This window comes from Pelodiscus sinensis, chromosome 11, assembly GCF_052426305.1.
Source record: "Pelodiscus sinensis isolate ZL-2025 chromosome 11, ASM5242630v1, whole genome shotgun sequence".
In the NCBI taxonomy this organism is placed as follows: Eukaryota; Metazoa; Chordata; order Testudines; family Trionychidae; genus Pelodiscus; species Pelodiscus sinensis.
The window spans coordinates 44,512,728-44,533,614 of NC_143062.1; the positions used below are offsets into that span (position 1 = coordinate 44,512,728).

General features: G+C 39.6%; 1 protein-coding gene across 1 annotated transcript in view; it reads right to left on the reverse strand.

The window, feature by feature from the left end:
* Positions 1-20,149, reverse strand: part of TAFA1 (TAFA chemokine like family member 1) — a 403,741-nt gene extending 383,592 nt beyond the window's left edge. The window contains exons 1-2 of the mRNA XM_006120006.4: positions 19,725-20,149; positions 17,471-17,591 (exon numbers count right to left, since the gene is read on the reverse strand). Of these exons, the coding sequence (XP_006120068.1) occupies positions 17,471-17,588 (118 nt within the window). The 5' untranslated portion in view covers positions 17,589-17,591; positions 19,725-20,149. The remainder of the gene's footprint in view (positions 1-17,470; positions 17,592-19,724) is intronic.
* Between the last annotated feature and the right edge of the window lie 738 nt (positions 20,150-20,887).

The following is a 20,887-nucleotide window of genomic DNA, read 5'->3' on the forward strand; positions in this document are numbered from 1 at the left end:
CCAATTTGTCCAGATCATTTTGAATTATGGCCCTATCCTGCAGAGCCATCGCAACCCCTCCCAACTTGGTATCATCTGCAAACTTAATAAACGTACTTTCTATGCCAATATCTAAATCGTTGATGGAGATAATGAAGAGAGCCGGTCCCAAAACAGACCCCTGCAGAACCCCACTTGTTATACCTTTCCAGCAGGATTGTGGATCATTAATAACTACTCTCTGAGTACGGTTATCCAGCCAGTTATGCACCCACCTTATAGTAGCCCAATCTAAGTTGTATTTGCCTAGTTTATTGATAAGAATATCATGCAAGACCATATCAAACGCCTTACTAAAGTGTAGGTATACCACATCCACCGCTTCTCCCTTATCCACAGGACTCATTATCCTATCCAAGAAAGCTATCAGATTGGTTTGACATGATTTGTTCTTTACAAATCCATGCTGGCTGTTCCCTATCACCTTGCCACTTTCCAAGTGTTTACAGATGATTTCCTTAATTACTTGCTCCATTATCTTCCCTGGCACAGAAGTTAAACTAACTGGTCTGTAGTTTCCTGGGTTGTTCTTATTTCCCTTTTTATAAATGGGCACTAGATTTGCCCTTTTCCAGTCTTCTGGAATCTCTCCTGTCTCCCATGATTTTCCAAAGATGATAGCTAGAGGCTCAGATACCTCCTCTATCAGCTCCTTGAGTATTCTACGATGCATTTAATCAGGCCCTGGTGACCTGCAGGCATCAAACTTTTCTAGGTGATTTTTAACTTTTTTTTATTTTATTTTATCTTCTAAACCTACCCCCTTTCCACTAGCATTCACTATGTTGGGCATTCCTTCAGACTTTTCAGTGAAGACTGAAACAAAGAAGTCATTGAGCATCTCTGCCATTTCCAAGTTTCCTGTTACTGTTTCTCTCTCCTCACTGACCAATGGGCCTACCCTGTCCTTGGTCTTCCTCTTGCTTCTAATGTATTTATAAAAAGTCTTCTTGTTTCCCTTTATTCCCGTAGCTGGTTTGAGCTCATTTTGTGCCTTTGCCTTTCTAATCTTGCCCCGGCATTCCTGTGTTGTTTGCCTATATTCATCCTTTGTAATTTATCCTACTTTCCATTTTTTATAGGATTTCTTTTTTATTTTTAGATTATGCAAGATCTCGTGGTTAAGCCAAGGCAGTCTTTTGCCATATTTAAATCCCTGCCTCATTTGCAATGTTGACCTGCCTAATAAAAGCAGCAAGGAGTCCTGTGGCACCTTATAGACTAACTGAAGTGTTGGAGCATAAGCTTTCATGGGCAAAGACCCACGTCATCAGATGCATGCATCTGATGAAGTGGGTCTTTGCCCACGAAAGCTTATGCTCCAACACTTCGGTTAGTCTATAAGGTGCCACAGGACTCCTCGCCGCTTTTGCAGATTCAGACGAACACGGCTATCCCTCTGATACTTGACCTGCCTAATCTGCATCCCTCTGCCGACAGAGGGATGCAGTCTAGACATACCCTCAGCTGCCTACCAGCAGCCCTTTATAGGCCCAGGGGAAACCCAAGGCCTCTTTAATTAGCTGGATTAGGTTCTGCTGCTCCAGACTAGGGTCAAGTCTAGCCCGAGACGATCTACTCACCAACACCCTCTCCTGTCAGAGCATTCCTCCAGCCCCCAGTTCTGCATCTGTTTCCTTGATCTCCCAGGGTTACCAGGGTATTTGACCAGCCTGGCTGGGTTTGTTTGTTTGTTTGTTTGTTTGTTTGTTTGTTTGTTTGTTTGTCTGTGTCCAGTTCTGGGCGCCACATTTCAAGAAAGATGTGGAGAAATTGGAAAGGGTACAGAGAAGAGCGACAAGAATGATTAAAGGCCTAGAGAACATGACCTATGGAGCCAGGCTTCATGAACTGGGCTTGTTTAGTTTGGAAAAAAGAAGATTAAGGGGGGACATGATAGCGGTTTTCAAATATCTAAAAGGGTGTCACAAGGAGGAAGGAGAAAATTTGTTCCTCTTGGTTTCTGAGGACAGGACAAGGAGTAATGGGCTTAAAGTGCAGCAGCGGAGGTTTAGATTGGACATTAGGAAAAAATTCCTAACTGTCAGGGTGGTCAAATATTGGAATAAATTGCCAAGGGAAGTGGTAGAATCTCCCTCTCTGGAGTTATTTAAGAACAGGTTAGATAGACATCTGTCAGGGATGGTGTAGACGGAGCTTGGTCCTGCCTTGAGGGTGGGGGGCTGGACTCGATGACCTCTCGAGGTCCCTTCCAGTCCTATTATTCTATGATTCTATGACAGAGAAACAATTTAATCTGCTGGATTTTAACACTTTCTGTGTCCAGCGAAAGATGCTGCAGCATTCCCACTTCCATAGCTTAAGTGACAACAGACACAGGGGTGACACATGGGGCATGAGGGGAAATGTCCCGTTCCCCCACTGTGAGAAGGTGGGCCTAGAGGCCAACAGCCAGCAGGGCTAGAGCCTGGAAAACAAGCAGGAGGGGTCTGGCACTGACAGCAGCAGGGGAAAGCAGAGTAACATGGCCCTAGCTCGCTTTGCTGCCCCGGATCCCAGTGCACCACTCGGTGAGAGGGTAGGAATGTCACAGAGCAAGGAATAGAGCAAACTTGGGCCACATTGCTCTACTTCCCCTTGCTGCTGCCAGTGAGTGGGCAGGGGGGAGCCCAACCTCTGCTGACAGTGCCGATCCCAGTAGTCCTCTGGGCCACGTCACTCAGGGAAAGGGATTTGGGGGAAACGGAAGTCTGGGAGAGGTGGGAGGGGTGGAGTAGGGCAGGGAGAGGTGGAACCTGGGGTGGATGGGAGATTGTCCTGCACTCCCTCAAGCTAGGGAAGGTATGGGAAGGAGTCATACCTTGTCCCTTGCCCCCCATGTCTCTCCTCATCAATCTCTCCTGAACAATTCAAAATTGGTGAAAATACAAGCCCCAATGCACCAGGCATATATGAGAAAGGGTTTCAGTCAGGCCAGAGTGAGGCGATGTGTAAGGCCGATTAAATAATGGGTAATCAGGACAGGGGTGTAAGTGATCCTAATGTAGTCCTGAGAAAAAAAGATTACCTCAGAAACTGCATATTCAGTGACAAATGGTAACCAAAACAATCTACACAGACTGGTTGGCAAAATGTTCTTATAGATCACATACTGCTGAATAGGGCATGGGTGTGTGTGTGGAGTTGCCTTGTGGTGGGGGGATTGGGTCTGCAGTTGTCTTGGCTTGTGAGAGAGGAGGGACGGCACGTTTGTTACCACATTTCAAAGATGGTAACCCCAGGTACACCAGCCCCATCTTTTGACCAGAAAGGTTAGTTCACTGTAAGACTGCAGAAAATCAAAACAGAAGCTAATAATGAAATTATTGTAAGTACCAGGAGGAAAATGTGCCAAAAAATCCAATGAATTAAAATCAAATAATTCTGATCAGTGTAGTATCAATATTATATCTATATAATGACCTGATTCTACCATCCATTGGGGGAGAGGAGAGATAAAATGTTTTAACAAGAGCCTGATGAAAACATCCTGGTCTCTACCTCCAAATGTCACATTTGCACAACACAGTCCATAACTATTCAGATGCCACCATATATATTGCTTTTAATGACTTTAGTGACAAACTGGGACATGCATGGTAAAGTACTGGTGGAGTGGAATGAGCATCTCTGTTTCTAGCTTCTCTTCATTTAATCTTTCTTAACTAGAAATCATATCTATCTCTCCTCACCCACACAGTTTGGTTCTTACAAGACAGAATCTTGTCATATAATAGCAGGGGAAGCCTGAAGCTGCCAAAACACTTTTTCCCTCAGTAGAGGTCACTATGCATTAGGATAAGGCTTAATTACATAGGAAGGGGGTGAAGGAAAGAGAAGAAACAATATTATTTTATTCTTAGGGTGTATCTACACTATACAATTATTTCAAAATAACAAAATTCAGAATGACTGCCAAAATAACACAATCGAAATAGCATGGTCCCACTACGGGTGAGCCTGAAAATTAGCCTGAGGCAGGCTCCGTTATTATGGACGTGCTACCTTGACTTAGAGCCCCAGGACACACTGGGGAATAATTACTTCAAACTGCTATGGGGAGTAGTTATTTCAGACTAGCAGCAGCAGAGCATCCACACCAATGCTATTTCGAAATAACTATTTCAAAATAAGCATTATTCCCTGAGGAAAGCAGGAGTAAAAATTTCGAAATAACCAGCCCATTATTTCAAAATAATGAGCTTGGTCGTGTGGATGCTCCACTTATTATTTCAAAAGAAGGGGGTTATTTTGAAATAACTCCCCAGTGTAGACCAAGGTTTAGAGTCTGAATACAGGCAGAGCCTAAAATTGCAATATATACTAGCTATATACTAGCATTGTTTTTCAGGCTTCATTAATTTTTTTCTTCCAAAGTCAGCACCCAGACTCTTACATGCCTTTGTCTCCTGCTGTCATCAAGGCATTTACATGCATTAATCCATGACAAATGGCTTCATTTGATCCATAACTGATTTCCCCACCTGCCAACTAGAAACAGATTATAGATATAAAGAGAGAAACTAGGCTAGAACAAAGGGGATCGTCTATTTATGGGGGACGGGGGAGAGGAAAACAGTATAAAAGTTGAGGTAAACAATACCAGTGGGAGAAAACACTGGCTTTTCAATTATGGAAAGTCAATTTCCAGCACACTCGGAAAATAAACTATATTTTAATACAGTTCAAATGATATGCTACAGCTGCAATAATCACTGCATTAGAAACATAGTGAGTGCTCTGAATAAGATATTTCCCCACCAGACATCTGCCCTACACTTTTGCTCTAAATTCAAGCCACCAACAAACTCTTTGAAATCCTTCCATTATTTTATGTCCCCTGTTATTTTTCAGTGTAATGCTCCCTGACTCCTCCTGAGTCCCCAAACTTAAAGTATCCCACTACAGAAATAAGTGTAAAAAGAGCTACCAGTGACCGATGCTACTTATCACAGATAAAGGACAAAAAAGAGCTGGAAACGGCCTCATACGTATTTTCACACCACACAAAAGACAAGGTTACATGTCATAAGAAAGTTACTCTGGAGCTGAACTAATACAAGCACACTGGGACCTCATGACAGGCCGACCTGCTCTACGCTGTCTTGATGTCTCTTGGGAATAATGCACTGGTTGGCTTATACATGCTTCCGGACAGGGTTTATCTTTTGGAAGGATAATGCCTTCATGACTGGCTTTACACTTTTGCCTGGGATAACAAAGAAATTCTAACACTGGTAGAAATATTTACTAAAAAAGGCACAAAGAAAAACTGAGAAAAACATAGCTTTCCTCTTGTTTAAATAAACGTATCCAGTTACATCGTCGTCCATCAATTTTCCCATATGGTGCTAAGACCTTTTATGGAATTCTTCACTCCAATTCTAGCATCAATTGATAATGTTGAAAAAGCTTCTGAATAGAAAAACTGATTGGGTTTTTTTTGTGTGTGCATGATGAAAAATAGCTGTTTAGTCATATTCATGGTGCTTTTCACTACAACTTATTTATTCAATACACCCTCATCCAAATCTTCAGCTAGTATAAATGGGCTTAGCTGCATTGAAACCAGGTTGTTTTATGCTCTTTTTCCTCCTATGTGATTTTTTGCTTCTGTCAAATATATGATGGAAAACCTCACCTGTTCATAGAACTGATCTCAGTTGCACCATCTGTAAATACAGAGGCACTGAAGAAATAGTGAATAGACTCTTAAGATTTTTAAAAACTCAGAATCAGACTCATAGATTTAAAAGGTTCAAGTAAGAGTATATTGTAAAATATTTGTTATATTTGTATCACCTTGCATCCAAATTTAATAATTCTCCCATCTGTTTTTTCTACCAGTGCGGTCCACAAAATATTTAATCTTCAGAAATAGATACCAATTTTTTTTTTACTTTTAATCATATCATTTTAATAATAAACAAATACATCAGTGGAACTTTCTATGCTAAATAAACTATCCTTACTTCCTTCCAACTTAATTGAATACAATTAACTCTAGTTTGTTTTGGCAACCAATTAATGTCATGATCAAATATAAATAGACTCTGCAAGAAAAGATTATAATTAATAAATCCTTTACAATACTGTAAAATTACACTGAAGCTTTGCTTGCCAGAAATACTTAACTGCATTTTTGAAGAATATTAATAAGGACACTAAAAGATAATAAAGTTTTATCAAAGTGTATGCAGCTACTTTACTATGGTTCTTGCCCTCTGTCAATCTGATCTATATCACTGGCAGGCTGACAATATTATTTAGACCTCATGAAACAGGAAGGCCAAGTTTCCTTCTTTCTGATCAATGCATTTGTTAATTAAAAAAAATATTTAAAGCCAAATTTGTTATCATAGAACTTCAATTGATTTAAATGGGGTTACGCCAGCAGAGATTTTTGCCCATTTAGTTCATTCACTGATAGAAAAATATCACAATATTCAACATGCAAAATTACAAGAAAACATAAGATGCATCTTCATATGCATGACATGATTCATTCCAATGGGTTCTCAAGACGGACTGGATAAGTGTATATTTTGACCCATGTTTTTTAATAGCAGTGTTAATATGTGGAGGACCAAGGATATTCAACCATTGTGGTTTCCAGCAATCAAATACACTATTCAGCCAGTGGCAGGCACAATCAGTTATATGAGTGAACACACATACACCCCCTAAAAAGTAGCTGAAAGTGGCGAAAGAAAAATCTTTGTCGAGTTTTCAAACGAGTTCAACAACCACAATTCTCAGTGGGAGCTGTTTGCTATGCCTTACCTTTTTACAGAGAGCCCCACAGGCACATTTTCATGGCCCAAATCCACCTACACATGCTCCAAATATGAGTCATCTCGTGGGGCCACTGCAGTAGAGGGAAGCCTAGCTGCTCCTGTCCAGAGATCCTCCTTACAATGTGGATCTTGTGGGATATAGGCAGTGAGCCATGCTGTGCAATACATGTGCTGCCCTGTTCTCTGACCCCAGGATCATGGTGCCTTGTGGGAGCTGCCCACAAGACCTGTTCCCATAATTCTTGACTTCAATAAATAGTCCTGGCTCACATGAGTCATTTTGTTGCCTTGAATTGGACAGAGCATACGAGCCAGGGTTTGCAGGATGGGGTCCTTCCATTTCTGCCACTGGTCTGCGCTCCAAAATATCATGCTCCTCTAATGCCAAGTATATCTCCTTCTCCCACTGAAGGAAAGGAAGAATTGCAGCTGAACAACACTCCGGTCATCTGAAGAAGTGGGCTGTGCCCAAGAAAGCTCATGATTCCATCTACATGTTTTGTTAGTCTATCAAGTGCTACCAGACGCTTTGTTGTTTTTTAAGTTTTTCCTGTACAGACTAACTCAGCTACCCCTCTGAAGCAGCTGAACAGCTGTAAGATATGGGCATACACTTGCTATTGGTTATGACAAGCCAGTAACTTAGGCCCTGATCCTGCACCAACTGAAATCAAGAGTTTTCCTCTCTCTTTAGATAGGAGCAGGGCTGAGTTCTGAAACTAGCCCAAAGGAAATGGGAAGGCTGCCAGTCTGGACCATTCTGCAAGATGTACAGAGATAGATGCCAGAAAAGAATCTTATTAACAGAACCTACTAATATGAGTCACCAATTTCTAGGTGGTACTTTGGAACTGCATTCATTTTAACTTAAACCCAAGTCCCCACTGTGCATCATTGACCGAGATTAATACATCGAGACTTGAGCTGTGCTGCAGCCCCAGAGATACCTGCCTAAAGCACAGTGGAAAGAAGTCTCCAGTGCTTGCCCAGTGCTAAAATAAGTTTTAGCTCGGGAGAGCAGTTCTGGTTAGAACATTGGAGACTAGTGGAAATGCTGAATTCCACAAGGAAAATAAATCTTGCTCATAGCAAAGGCTGATTTCACAACAGAGAGGAAAAGAAAACTCTCCAAAGGAAATGTAAAAGATTACAGGAGAGCAAGAATAAAACAATATGAGAACAAAGGGGTGAAATCACTTGCATTTGAAGAGGAAATGCACTTGATATTATCTTTTTAAAATACAAATCAGTGTTGAGCTTGAATAGGCCAGCAATTAAAGACTGGTTTCTGATGTTACCAGCAGAAACATGCCAATGTAGAAATAATGTATTTTGCCTTGGGGGTTTATATTGGTGTCTAATTTTTCTTTGGGCTTAGCCTTCACAGTGTGAATTCCCACCATCCTGCAATACTATGACAGCAAGATACAAGTATTACTGAGCACTGAAAGGTCCCTTTGTGACTCAGTTAGCCACCCTCCAGGCTGTTCTCATGGGTGCGGGAAGAGAAGATATCCACCAGGAGTTCAGTCCCTCCTGAGATTGAGGGCTGATGTGAGTCCAAACACTAGCACAGAGTATTTGCAGTTTGGTCAGCAGTTTCAACGAATGACCTTGGTGACACATAGAGAAATATGCACAGTGCCCAATGAGAGAGAGAAAGTCTTTGCATCAACTCTCAACTGAGTACTGGTGTGAGTGAAAGTGGGCACAGCAGGAAGTGGGGACAAACTGGCTAGGGCATATGGGTGTATGTGCAACTCCTGAGCATACAAAAGGTATTTCTAAGAGCCAGTACCAGAACACTTCTGATCTCACCCGGGAGTTCTTTCCCACAGTGCGTATGGAAGGGCAGATCTTAGAAGATACAAAAATCTTTCCAACAGTTCCTTTCAAGCAGCATTTCTCATAGCTAGCTATTCCGTGCCCCATGGCACACATGGAAACCTCTGCTCGACAGCCCATCAGACTGCAGCATCTTTAGTTTAATTCACCATCATGGATCACAAGTCACAAACCACCTCTTGACCAGTGGCTGGCTCCAGGCATCCGGAGCATGGAGATGCGAGGCAGATACCCAATGCAGGATGAGAAGCTGCAATGCTGAGTAAGACCCATGCTTTGAAGGTGGAGAAATTTGGTATGCCCTTTGGCTCCCTACCAAGCATTAGCAATTCTGGGGCAATGGCTCATCCTTTTGTCTGCTGTACATAGGTCCACATGAGATGCAGATGGATCAAGCATCCTGGCCAAAGCATTTTCGTAAGCTTCTCCAGGCAGAAAGCTCTACATTTTCAGTCTCTGTTTAAACCAGTTATGGCATGGCAGCCTTTGAAAAATTCTTGCTCTGCTACGTAAGGTGATAAAGTATAGGAGTTCTAGTTGGGCTAGTCTCCATTAGATATTTTTACTTGGCGTTGATCAGTCAATCCTGATTCGTATTTACAAATGTGTTAATTGCATTGAGTTGATTGACAACCAATTATTTTAAGATTTTTAAAAAATTGAGTGTAGACATAGCCATTAAAATGTCTAGTGTTGCAGTAGTCCCATTGATTGCTGCCACACTTGAAGGGCAAACTCCATCTCTTTCCAATAGTCAAAATCTAGTTACAAAAACTTTATAGGGGCTATAACTAGTGCTCCTGCTTGGCTAAGAATTGCACGTGTCCAGTTATTATTGTTACCCCATCTTTCCCAACACCCGCCCCAGTCTGCTTGTCTGTTTCATCTACATGTTATACCCTATCTTTTGGATTATAAGAATTTTGGGGCAAGGAGTGCCAGCCACTATATGATAACCTAGTACAATGAGGCTTCAAGATGGTTGGACTCTACGCACTGCCACAATATAAGATAATAAATAACACATTGAAAATCTGGCAGGTGGAAGCAGGATGCACAACAGCAAAGAAGATAAAATAACCTTGCACGTTGCCATGAGTTAAAGGCGCATAGCAAGCATGGGGAGGGGGCGAGGTATTCTGACTCATGACTGGGAATTCTAGTCACTGCCACACTACAAATAATAAATCAGATATCTACAGTGTTCCCCTGCCAAGCTAGGTCCATAGCCATGTGTTGGAATACTGTACAGAAGACAGATCATGGTCTACTTTCAGAACCAATGGAGGTGTCGTCCCAAAGTAGCAATGAGCCACCATTAGAAATACTAATTAGCACAGCTAGCTAAACGAGATTAGAGACTAAAGTTTTTGGAAGTTCTCCAGTGAGCACATCATTTCTCATTTTTGTCTTTGCAAACTTAGAAGACACGAGGCCCTGATCTACACTAGGGCTTTATTTCAAAATAACCCCCCTTAGGTCAAATTAATAAGTGGAGCATCCACATTATCAAGCCCGTTATGTCAAAATAAGGGGCCGCTTATGTTGAAATTTGTACTCCCGCTTTCCTAAAGGAATTACACTAATTTAGAAATAGTTATTTTGAAATAGCGATAGTGTTGGTGCTCCGGTGCTGCTATTTTGAAATAACTCCCCAGAGTAATTCAGACTAATTACTCCCCAGTGCTACCTGGGGCTCTAAGTCCGGGGTACCGCGTCCACATTAACGGAACCTGCCTCAGATAATTTTGAGGCTTCCCCATAGTAGTGTAGACATGCCCTCATAGAAGATGACAGCACTTCCTTTGCTCCCTGGGGTGGAGGTGGGGAATAGAGATGGAACAGTTTGCAAGAACTGAACTGCTTCACAGTCTTTTTGCAGGCCACACAAAGCAGGTACAAGGGCTCCTTCCATCTTCTGCACTGCTGTAAATATAAGGACCAGGGACAATATGGCCACACTTAGCTGCAGAAACATGGGGAAGGCAAAAGGTCCAAGGTGCAGTATGTAATGCAACATGGGCAATAATATTTTAGGAGAAGTTCCTAACAGCAACCTACTTTTAAAAGTGAGGAGGGAAGTTACCAGATCTGAGAACAGATTTCCCATATCTCGGGTTGTCTCATTAACTTTATAGCTCCAGTACACAGACTGCAGCTCCAAAAAGCTGGTAGTTATTTATCATCTCATAAAATAAAGAAATAAGGGGGATTCTTGGTACCATAGAGTATGTTGTTCTATCTTTAATTAGGGCCTTTTTAGGCCTGGCATGGGTCATCTTTTGGAGGTTTAATTCCTTGGATTTCTATAAGCAAGATGTCGTTATATCTTCTTAGAACATCCACTGTCCCAAACCAGCAAATTAAAAGAGCACATCTCAGTGTATAGATAGCTCTGCCTGATAACAAGCTATTCACATTACCCAGTCCAAATTTGTGCTATTTATTGCACTGTTCTTACACAAACAGCATCAGTTCTGTTTTGCATGCAAGACTTTATGTTGCTCTATAGTAGTGCTCTTAACTCAGAAGCTGACAGTGTTTTATTTGCAGACACAAACTTTGGAAGATATTAAGAAGTATATTGTATCTGCAGCCAGTTCATTCATTCTAGCATATCAAGTTCTGGGCCAGATTCTGATCTTTCTTATGTTTGTGTTATCCTAGAGGAAGTTCATTGATTTCAGGGTATTAACTCCATATTTATATGAATGTAAACAAGATCAAAATCTGATCCTATGACTTTTTTGTTTGTGTTAAGATAAATTATCAAGTGATATTGGCAGTTACTTTTGTGGTCACTTGATCTTTACTATTTGATGTGAGTTCAGAGGTTATATGGTGGTAAGCACATTGTACAGTGAATTAATTTATTTCCTTCCTTCCTTCCCTTCAATACAATAACTAATAATAGTAGATCTTCAAACCTGATCCTATCAATTTCAATAGCAAACATCTCATTGGATTAAATTACTGATTCTCAGCCATCTTGGAAGGTAGGCAAGGAAACAGTGAGCAAGGAAAGAGTATATTCACATTTTATATTTTTAGCAAGATGTAATAAATGGGGTACCAGAATTGTAGCCACCCAAAATTAGTACAATTTTTGAAGATTTGGACTTAAGTAACTTTCCCAAGGCTTCCTAAGTAAGTGGCAGAGCCTGTATTAAAACTAAAGTCCCTTGCATCAGCAGTGGCTCATGTCATTGCAAGTTGCTGTCATTCTTTTATGAAATAAGCTCAAAGAACAAATAGAAACTTATGGTGTGAGTTTCTATAGCATTGCTTTGGCACAGAGATTTTTTACTCTCAGTATTGTATGGGCAAACTCTTCTCAAGATGATTTTTTATTAGTGTAAAATCTGCTGCTAACATAATAAATAGAAGTATATATAGCATGGGCCACATCTATACTTACCCGTGGATCAGTGTTCCAGAGATCAATCTCCTGGTGTTTGATTTAGCATGTCTAGATAGTGGGTTTAGACCCACTAAATCAAATGCTGAGTGTGCCCCTGACAGCTCTGGAAGTCCTACTCTTCGCGAGGAGTAAGGGAATTTGACAGGAGCATTTCTCCTGTTGAACTCCTGCTGTGAAAATGGCGCCCAAGTTCAAATCAAGATACGTCAACTCCAACTATGCATTTAATGTAGCTGGAGTTGCATATCTTGCATATCTTGATTTGAACTTCTGGGTCAGACATGGCCTTAGTATTTAGTAGGTGTATGTACAACCTAAAGTCCTGTTTCTAACTTTTATATAACCGCATCACTTATGCATTTCTGGTACAGTACAAAGTAGCAAATGAAACACTGCCAGTAGAGAAAAAAAATGGAAGTAAGAAACTACGAGGCACTTTTTTGGCATGCTGCCTTGAGAAAGCCAACCGCAACTTCACTGATACAAGCCAAGCCAGCTCATGCTGATACAACTATCTTTCCCTCTCTGAATAGGCTTATTTCTTTAATTAACATCTTTTCAAATGTCAACTTTGTTACAGTATGTCTATGTTTCTAGCCCACATTTTTATATTTTATAAAATCCATGTAGGACCAACTTGGCATCCTGGATGTTTAACAAATTATTCTGCCTGGGCTAAAAGATGTAATGTCCAGGTGACTGTAACTTGCAATTTTTTGTGTTACTTCAAGGCACAACCAGTATATGTGCCGTTTTGATTTTATGCTAATGAAATTTCTTTGGTGAATTGAAAAATAATTCTTTTGTATATAATAGAACAATGAGGGATATTTTTTTAAAAAAATTGTGACACTGATGCAAATATTTATTTGCATCCTTAAGACTCTTTTTTGCTTTGCTGATACATTTATACTTACCCACAGATCGATGTTCTGGAGATTGATCTTCTGGCTTTCGATTTAGTGGGTCTAGTAAGGACCTGCTAAATTGAATGCTGAAGTTGCCCCCATTGGTACCATTATTCCTACTCCTTGTGAGTAAAAAGGGAAGTTGCTGGGAGCATTTCTCCCATCAACCTCCCACTGCGGGGATGGCGTCAAAGTTCAAATCAAAATATGTCGACAGTTAACTGGAGTTGCGTATCTTGATTCAGACTTATCCCATAGTCTAGATCTGGCCTTAGTGACTTTCCAAATCTCAATGTCTACTTCCTATTTCTGTAGAAGTGAATCAATGTTGTCAATCAGATGATCAATGGACTATCATGGCACTTAGCTAACTCTTTAAATCACAACCTGTCCAGGCTAATCCTCAGGTCAATTCAACAGCCATAGAATTGTATGTATGCCAGAGCCTAAAATGGCCAATGTGGAATTGTTCTCATAACAGTGGTTTTTTTTTATTAACTTCTAAATAAACTAAGTACTCCGAGAACATAGATAGCGCTACCTAAAGATATATCCTATGAATGTTTTCATACATGCTTTGTATAAGTGTCATGAAAATGAAATATATATATACAAGGAACAGCAGGAGACAATATTATCGAAAGAGAATTATACTACATTGAAGCTATTCCAGTGTACAGTAAATTAAGACTTTGTCCTTTGAGTCTTAGCCCAGAGGAGGGAGAAAATCTCCACTTACACACCTGACCTATTTCATTTTAAAATAACATTGACCGTTATTACATACCTTACTAAGACATAGTTATATGCATTCCAACCTTTGTGTTAATGTGACAAGGAAGACAACAGTCCATGTATAGGTACAATGTTATACACAAAGTTATAGTATTATTTAATATACTCTACATGTGCCCTTCAGCCACTATTTCACAAAAAGTAAAGCTACAGTCGCTTATACATTTTGTCACGTAAAATGTGTTGTCCTTTGTCTGCAGTTTTGTACCTTCTGCCAACTCATCTATATGTTACCAAAATGTTAAATTATAGAACTATATAGTGCAGTGAAATGAAAATTTAAACTTGCGTTTGCATGTATAATATGAAAAAGTTTATCTAAAAGTATTAGGATGTAAGAATGGCCATATTGAGTCATACCATTGGTTCACCTAGCCCAATATCTTGTCTTCTGAAAGGACAGGTGCCCCAGAGGGAATGAACAGAACAAATAATCATCATGTGATCCATTCCATCGCCAGGTTCTGGCTAAGACTTGCAATGTTTAAGAATGTTTTAATACAGAAGGACTACTGTACTTGGTAAATTCGCCTTTCCGTGACCCATGACAGAAATCCATAGTGTTTTGTCACTGAATTAACCCTGGTATTAGAAACAGATGCATTCAATGCATAGATCTATTCAATTAAATCCAAGTTTATTAGGCAAAATCCATTAAATCAGAATTTGATTTTTCAACACTGTATTTACTTGTATTTAATGGATACTCTTGAATGTATCAAGTACAAAAGTCACAAGACAGAGAGGATCTGCCTCTTTTAATTACCCTATGCTTAAGTAGTTCCACTATTGATTTTTTAATTGTTCAGAATATCTCTCAAATTAATTATCAGACTAATATCCATGTAATCCCACAAAATGAGAAAAACCATGTTGAATTTGCTATTGATTACTGCTATTTTTTGCCATACCTCAAAACTTTATATTCATAAATATCAAATTACTGAAATTGTGCATTGGTTTATCTGCATCGATTTTTATTAATCCTTATTTGGATGAACGTTTTAATCTTACTCATACAGTGACTAACAAACACATTCCTAATATTATAAATAGGAAGTGCTTTGGGACTATAGCTGAATACATTAAAATCTGTCCGTTTTCTAGTTAACGTATTTCCATTCCTTTTATGTACAAACCTAGTGCATTCAGTAAGCAGACTGCAAATTCATGACCTTATAAAAACATTGTCTTGATTTTCTGCTCTGACTGTAGAAATTATCCAAAAATCTCTGTTTCCTCTAAAGGACCCTCCCTAGCTGGTACTTTCCAGGTGCGGAGCAATCTGAATCAGAGGTGAACACCATGTCAAATTCCACTCATCTGTCAATGTACTGGATTATTTCTTGAGAGACTGAAATTGGCTGCCTGGGATCAGAACACCATCAATCTTACTCATGCAGGGTGTGGAGTAGCTGCCTGAGAAAGGCTCGCAAGAGGAAAATCTCAGAGGTTCCTAAGCAGGTGATGAGGCAGCTGTAAAACCTTCACTATATCTGTATCACAGCTCTGAGTGAAAGATTTGTCATTTTCCACATTTCCCCAATACTTGGTATGCATTCAATGTCTTACAGTTCTTGCTTCATAAAAGAAGTGATTTTTCAAGCTTAGGCAAATGTGGGGATGCTCTGGATCTGCCAGGCTCTCATTTTTTCTCATCATGCCATTTGTTTCAACAGATTTTACAAAATGAGATTACATTTTCCTTTTGCCTATTTAGGCAAGTAGTTATTTATTTATTTATTTAGCCGGGGAACAGCCTCAGTTCACCAATGGTGATTTCAGCATTGTGTCTTAATAGGGCATTTCTCTGAGTAGTCCAAAAAGAACATCCAAATGTATTCCCTAACTTTAAAATGCCGGCGACTAATACTAACACAAAACACATAATAGTTGTTCATGAGAAAAAGCCTATGACACAAACCTTTAGAACTATTTTCCTCTGGGCTAAGATGATACTTATTTTATGTTATGTTACTGAGAGAAGGCTAAAAGATATCCCCCAAAACATATTACTTTTGTGCAATTAAAACAACTGGGGAAAAAACCTTTTCTGGACATTAGACCTGCTAAAAAGTAAGGCAATTTTTTTTTCAAATGTGCCTAAGGGTACATCTACACAGCAGGGCAAAATCTGAATTAAGATACACAACTTCAGCTACATCAATTGTGTAGCTAAAGTCAGAATAGCTTAATTCGGCTTTTGGCGCTGTCTGCACAGCAGGAAGTCGAAGGAAGAGCACTCTTCCTTCACCTTCCCTTACACCTTTTAAAATGAGGGTTACAGGAGTCAGAGTAAGAAGTCCTCCAGCTCGACATTATTTCAAAATAATGGCTTGCTTGTAGATATGCATTTTGTTATTTTGAAATGTCAGTTATTCCGAAATAATGCTGCTGTGTAGACATAACCTCTTGTGATTTAGGTGGCTAAAGCTCATCACTTTTGAAAATCTTAGCCTTATTCTAATTCTGCTTTGGTCTACCTGCTTCTACAAATTAAATAATGTGTAATTACCAGCTAATATTATCTGTTTCAACTCTCTAAGTCTCTTAGGTAAAACTTTCACTTCTTTCCTTGGATTCAGAGTAGGTGAAATTACACGAGGCTCTCTCATGTCTACCTTATTGGTAATAATGAGGTTTAATATACCATTTCTTCAACATTTTGCATTTGATACGCAGTTCACAAAGTAACTCAATTGAAAATTAACACTACCAATTTCTGTTTGAAGACTATCAAAGTAATGAAAACACTTATAAACAGTGTCTAATATGGATAATATGTCAGTGAAAATCAGTTGACTTTTCCATTCCATTGCACAAAGAATCTTAAAACAGCTCTCAGTAATACTCATCCAGCCACACAGAATCCCAGGCCTTACTTCTACTCAGAGTTGGACCTTTGCAACCTCATGGCTAGTCAGCAATAAAATTAAAATTTCTAGGCCAAATTCTGCTCTCCCCTATACCCAGTTCTTCCCACTGACTTAAGGAAGAATGAAAAGGTATAGCTTTTACAGGAGGCCCCCAGGATGCAACAGCCCGAGTTCCGACACCCCACACTTACAACCATTTTTGTAAGTGCAGAAGGGGCCAGAACCCCCCGACTTATATCCTAGGCCCACATTTACAATGGTGCACAGCGTCTACCATGAACACGGGTTCGAGTTACAACACCCCCAACTTGCGACGCTTCCTTCAGAACCAACCGCACCACAAGTCGGGTGCCTTCTGTATCAGAATTTGGCTCATATCATTGTAAGTGTTCTATTTGTGTCCAGTTTGACATAGGTACAGCAAATAAAGCTACACAAAGATCTGCTACCAGGATTTCCTCTGGGGAACAAAACTGACACTGCTATTACACAGGAAAAAAATAAAGAGAATAGAGGCATTCCATTCTTAACTAAAATAGGTTTCCCATGATCAGCCACCTGAGTTGAGAAATTGTTAGAAACGGCTGTTAATGCATGGTGTGTTCCAATACCCAAAGAGGCATACATTAAGCTGATCAGAAAGATACTCTGAGATACACAGACAGACAACTCATCAATGTTCAATAACCACATGGGACATATATGATCATTCAACCATGTATGGAGGCAGGCAGGAGCATGGAGAGAGTGCCTGCGATCTTACAACATCCTGTAGCTGATTGGTCCTACCTGGTCTGTGCAGGTGATGCTGCTGGAAAGTGTGATGAAGAGATCCCTGACAGAGCAGCATTGCACAGGCACTTATCCACAAATACAGGACCCAAGACATTGCAGAGACCACTGCCATTCTCTAAATGAAATATTAGACAGGCATTATTATCTATAGAGCACACAGTAGTTAGCAGTGATTATAACAGTTATAGTGTCTTACTTTCTTTCTGCCCCCTATTGCCCACCCCCTTTGCAGGCTGCAATTCCTATTTGGTCATACCCAAAAAAGGAGAGTGGAGGTAGAGATTTCATCATGAGAGACTTGGTAACTTGAATAATTCAGTGGCACAAAGGAAACTCTAATGATCCAAGTACTTGCAGAAAAACAACATAAATGGAAGCCAGGGAAATATTCCCACACTGTTCTGCAATTTAACTTACTGGGGAGGAGGGAGAGGGAATTACAATCCTATCCAAAAAATGAGCTCTTCAGACAATACCAAAACTACTTTAAATACATTTCAGAGAGTCTGACAATATTATCAGATATTTGGAATGCATGATAAGCGTACTCCATCCCCAAGACTCCAAGGCAAATATCTACCCAGTAGGTAACAGATTATTGTTTTTGACTTCTATGCACATTAATTTTTAATTGCAATGCTGTCTGCTAAACAAAGTAATTGTTTCTCAGAATTGTGTTCTAATCCCCAGATAAAATCCGCTTCCTTTGGTTTGGCCTATGCTCATCAGGAAGTAGAGTAAGGCCAGACTGAATTTTATATATAACAGATAGGAGGTTTGATCTTTTTCCTAAGGCAGCATGTGTCAAAATTTAGAGACTCTTGTTGAAAAGGTATGGTGTACTCCCAATGCTGGGACACTTGACTACTGGATATATTATATATGGGAGGATATAGCCATAAATTTATTGTTCTGCTAATTGGTTAAATTTTCTCAGACTTTGTGACTTTAACAGCTCCTTCTCAATGCCTGCAAGGATTGTAGGATTTGCAAGGCTCAGCTACGCTACATATCGTCCAGTTCCTTTAATAACACCTTCTGCTGCATTTCATATTGCCAAATTAATCAAACTTCAGGCATTCTCCTTATTCAGCCAATAACATGATGCCACTTTCTATCTAATAATCCAATCAGCGGAACATCATGTTCACTGAGGATAAAAGACTTTATTTAAAGCTAAAAATCTTAACACTGTATGTCCTAGGCATTTAGGAAAGATTGAAGCTCCCAATGTAAAATCCAAAAAATTGACCTATCAGAAAGATTTCTCTATTGGGGAAATATACACTGTTAAAATAATAGTGATGCTTAAGTGCCAATAAAATATATGCACAGATCATTGTTCTTATTTTAACAGATAAGCATGGTATTTGAGGATAGTTTTAAAGACTAATGGATCCAAATCCCCCAAATAAACTACACATATAATTAACTGCAAAATAGGAAAACATTATTTTCCTCAGCATGAGGCTATTTGTTTCCCTGTTCTGTTTATCTGATGCACTATTCAGCATATAATTAGTTTTCCTTCCTACTGTTTACTTTTGTATACTTTCCCTCCTTTGTTTTCTGATTGAGTAATATTGCAACATCAATTCAACCCCCTCTGAACAGATAGTTCACAACAGACCTCCTGTGTCTTTAGAAATTAATGCTGGGGTGGGCTTTTTTTGGGTCATTTCTGGTGCTCCCACGCTCTCATACAATGACATGCAAAGGAAAAGTGACTCTAACATGCATTGATATTTCAAGCATAAAGTGTTTTAGTTAAGCTGAACTTTAAAATCCTACCCAAACAGTGAAACAAGACAAAACTTCCCACAGTCTCCCAATTGCTCCAATTAATTTTTTTAAAAAATGTGTCCAGGTATCATATTCCTACTAACACTGAATAAAAGACTTTGATACCCTCCCCCGCAATGTTTTCATTCTTTATCTGCTATACCCTTTACCTCCTTCCTTAAACTATAGTATTTTAATTAACTTTATTCAAGCCCCAACATTCCTTTCTAGCATTTCATTTCTTCATGTACTTGTTAGTCAGCTCACTACAACTGCTGTTCAACACGCTGTTTTTATGCAAAGAGAGCCTCTTGCTAATAAATACACACACACACACACACACACACACACACACACACACACACACACACACACACACACACACACCAGTGAGTATTCCTCTAGTTATTATCAGATGAGCTCAAGGTTTGCTTTCTGAATCTTAAATCCTAAACAAGCTCCTTACCTGAGAAATCCAACCAAGAACAGAGCACTCTATTAGTGTTCATTGGAAAGATCTAACACTTTTTAAAATCCATCTGTACCACAATAAGAGATTTTAAATAGCTTCCCAATAATCTTCTTTATCAGGATTAAAAAAAAAATTCTCTTTTTCGTTACCAATCCTATTTGCAGAGTAAGGAAGACATCAGAGCTCTCAGCCTGTGTTGTCAGAAAAGTGGCCAAGCTTTGAGGGGTGGAAACCTTGTCATTTTCACCTTTAAATCATCTCCTAACGTCACCTTCTGCTTGATGAGACCTTTGAAGTGATCTTGAGATAATTTGCAGCTTCCAGTGTACTTAAAGATGAGGATCAGTTTATGTTTAATGACAGAGCAGCCTCGCTACCGTGCATTCAATGCAGAGTAAAGCAGCTGTATGTACAAAGCAGGATTGCTATACAATGCTGTAAGTACCGGTAGTCTATTTCAATACATCCCTGCTCTGTAAAGTATCACATGTCTTAAAGTGACATTGCCCCCTATTACAAGCTACAATGAATTGCTGTACTAGCCCACGATCTCTTAACAACTGGAGTAGCATTTAAATGCCAACACATCTGATATTTGTGCAACATCATATATATAAAGAAAAGCTCCGTGTTTGAAAAGAAAAGAATGGGCAGAAAAATATGACCCAAGAGGACTATCGGTGAATGTGGAAAGACAAAACACTTTACTTGCAGTAGCCAATGAGAAACTAGAAACCCTTTAATTGCATTTACTGACCCTTTGCTCTCAGGGCTCATTCTTCCACACATTTGCTAGGGATAATCTATAAAGTCAGTCATGACTTAAAGAGTCTATTTAATTTCACAAGTTAGAAAGCCACATATTTGTGAGTGTTATTTGGGGGGCTGGGGAGACACAAAGAGAGGGAAGAAAGGTGAAGAGTCCTTTATACTTGTGTAAGCCTTCCCAGTTCTTGTCCCAGGACTTAGTAAAATCCTCTAGCGCCAGTCATCCTGAAGGCATCTCAGGATGCAATAGAAAAAGAATATCCTCCACTTCTTCAACATCCTACCAAATACTTAAGCTCAGACATGGCAAATTATTTATTACAGTCATTTATTTATTGCCCACATCTTAAGTGGCTGTTTACAGGAATGTACTGGTTTTTCCCGTCTTG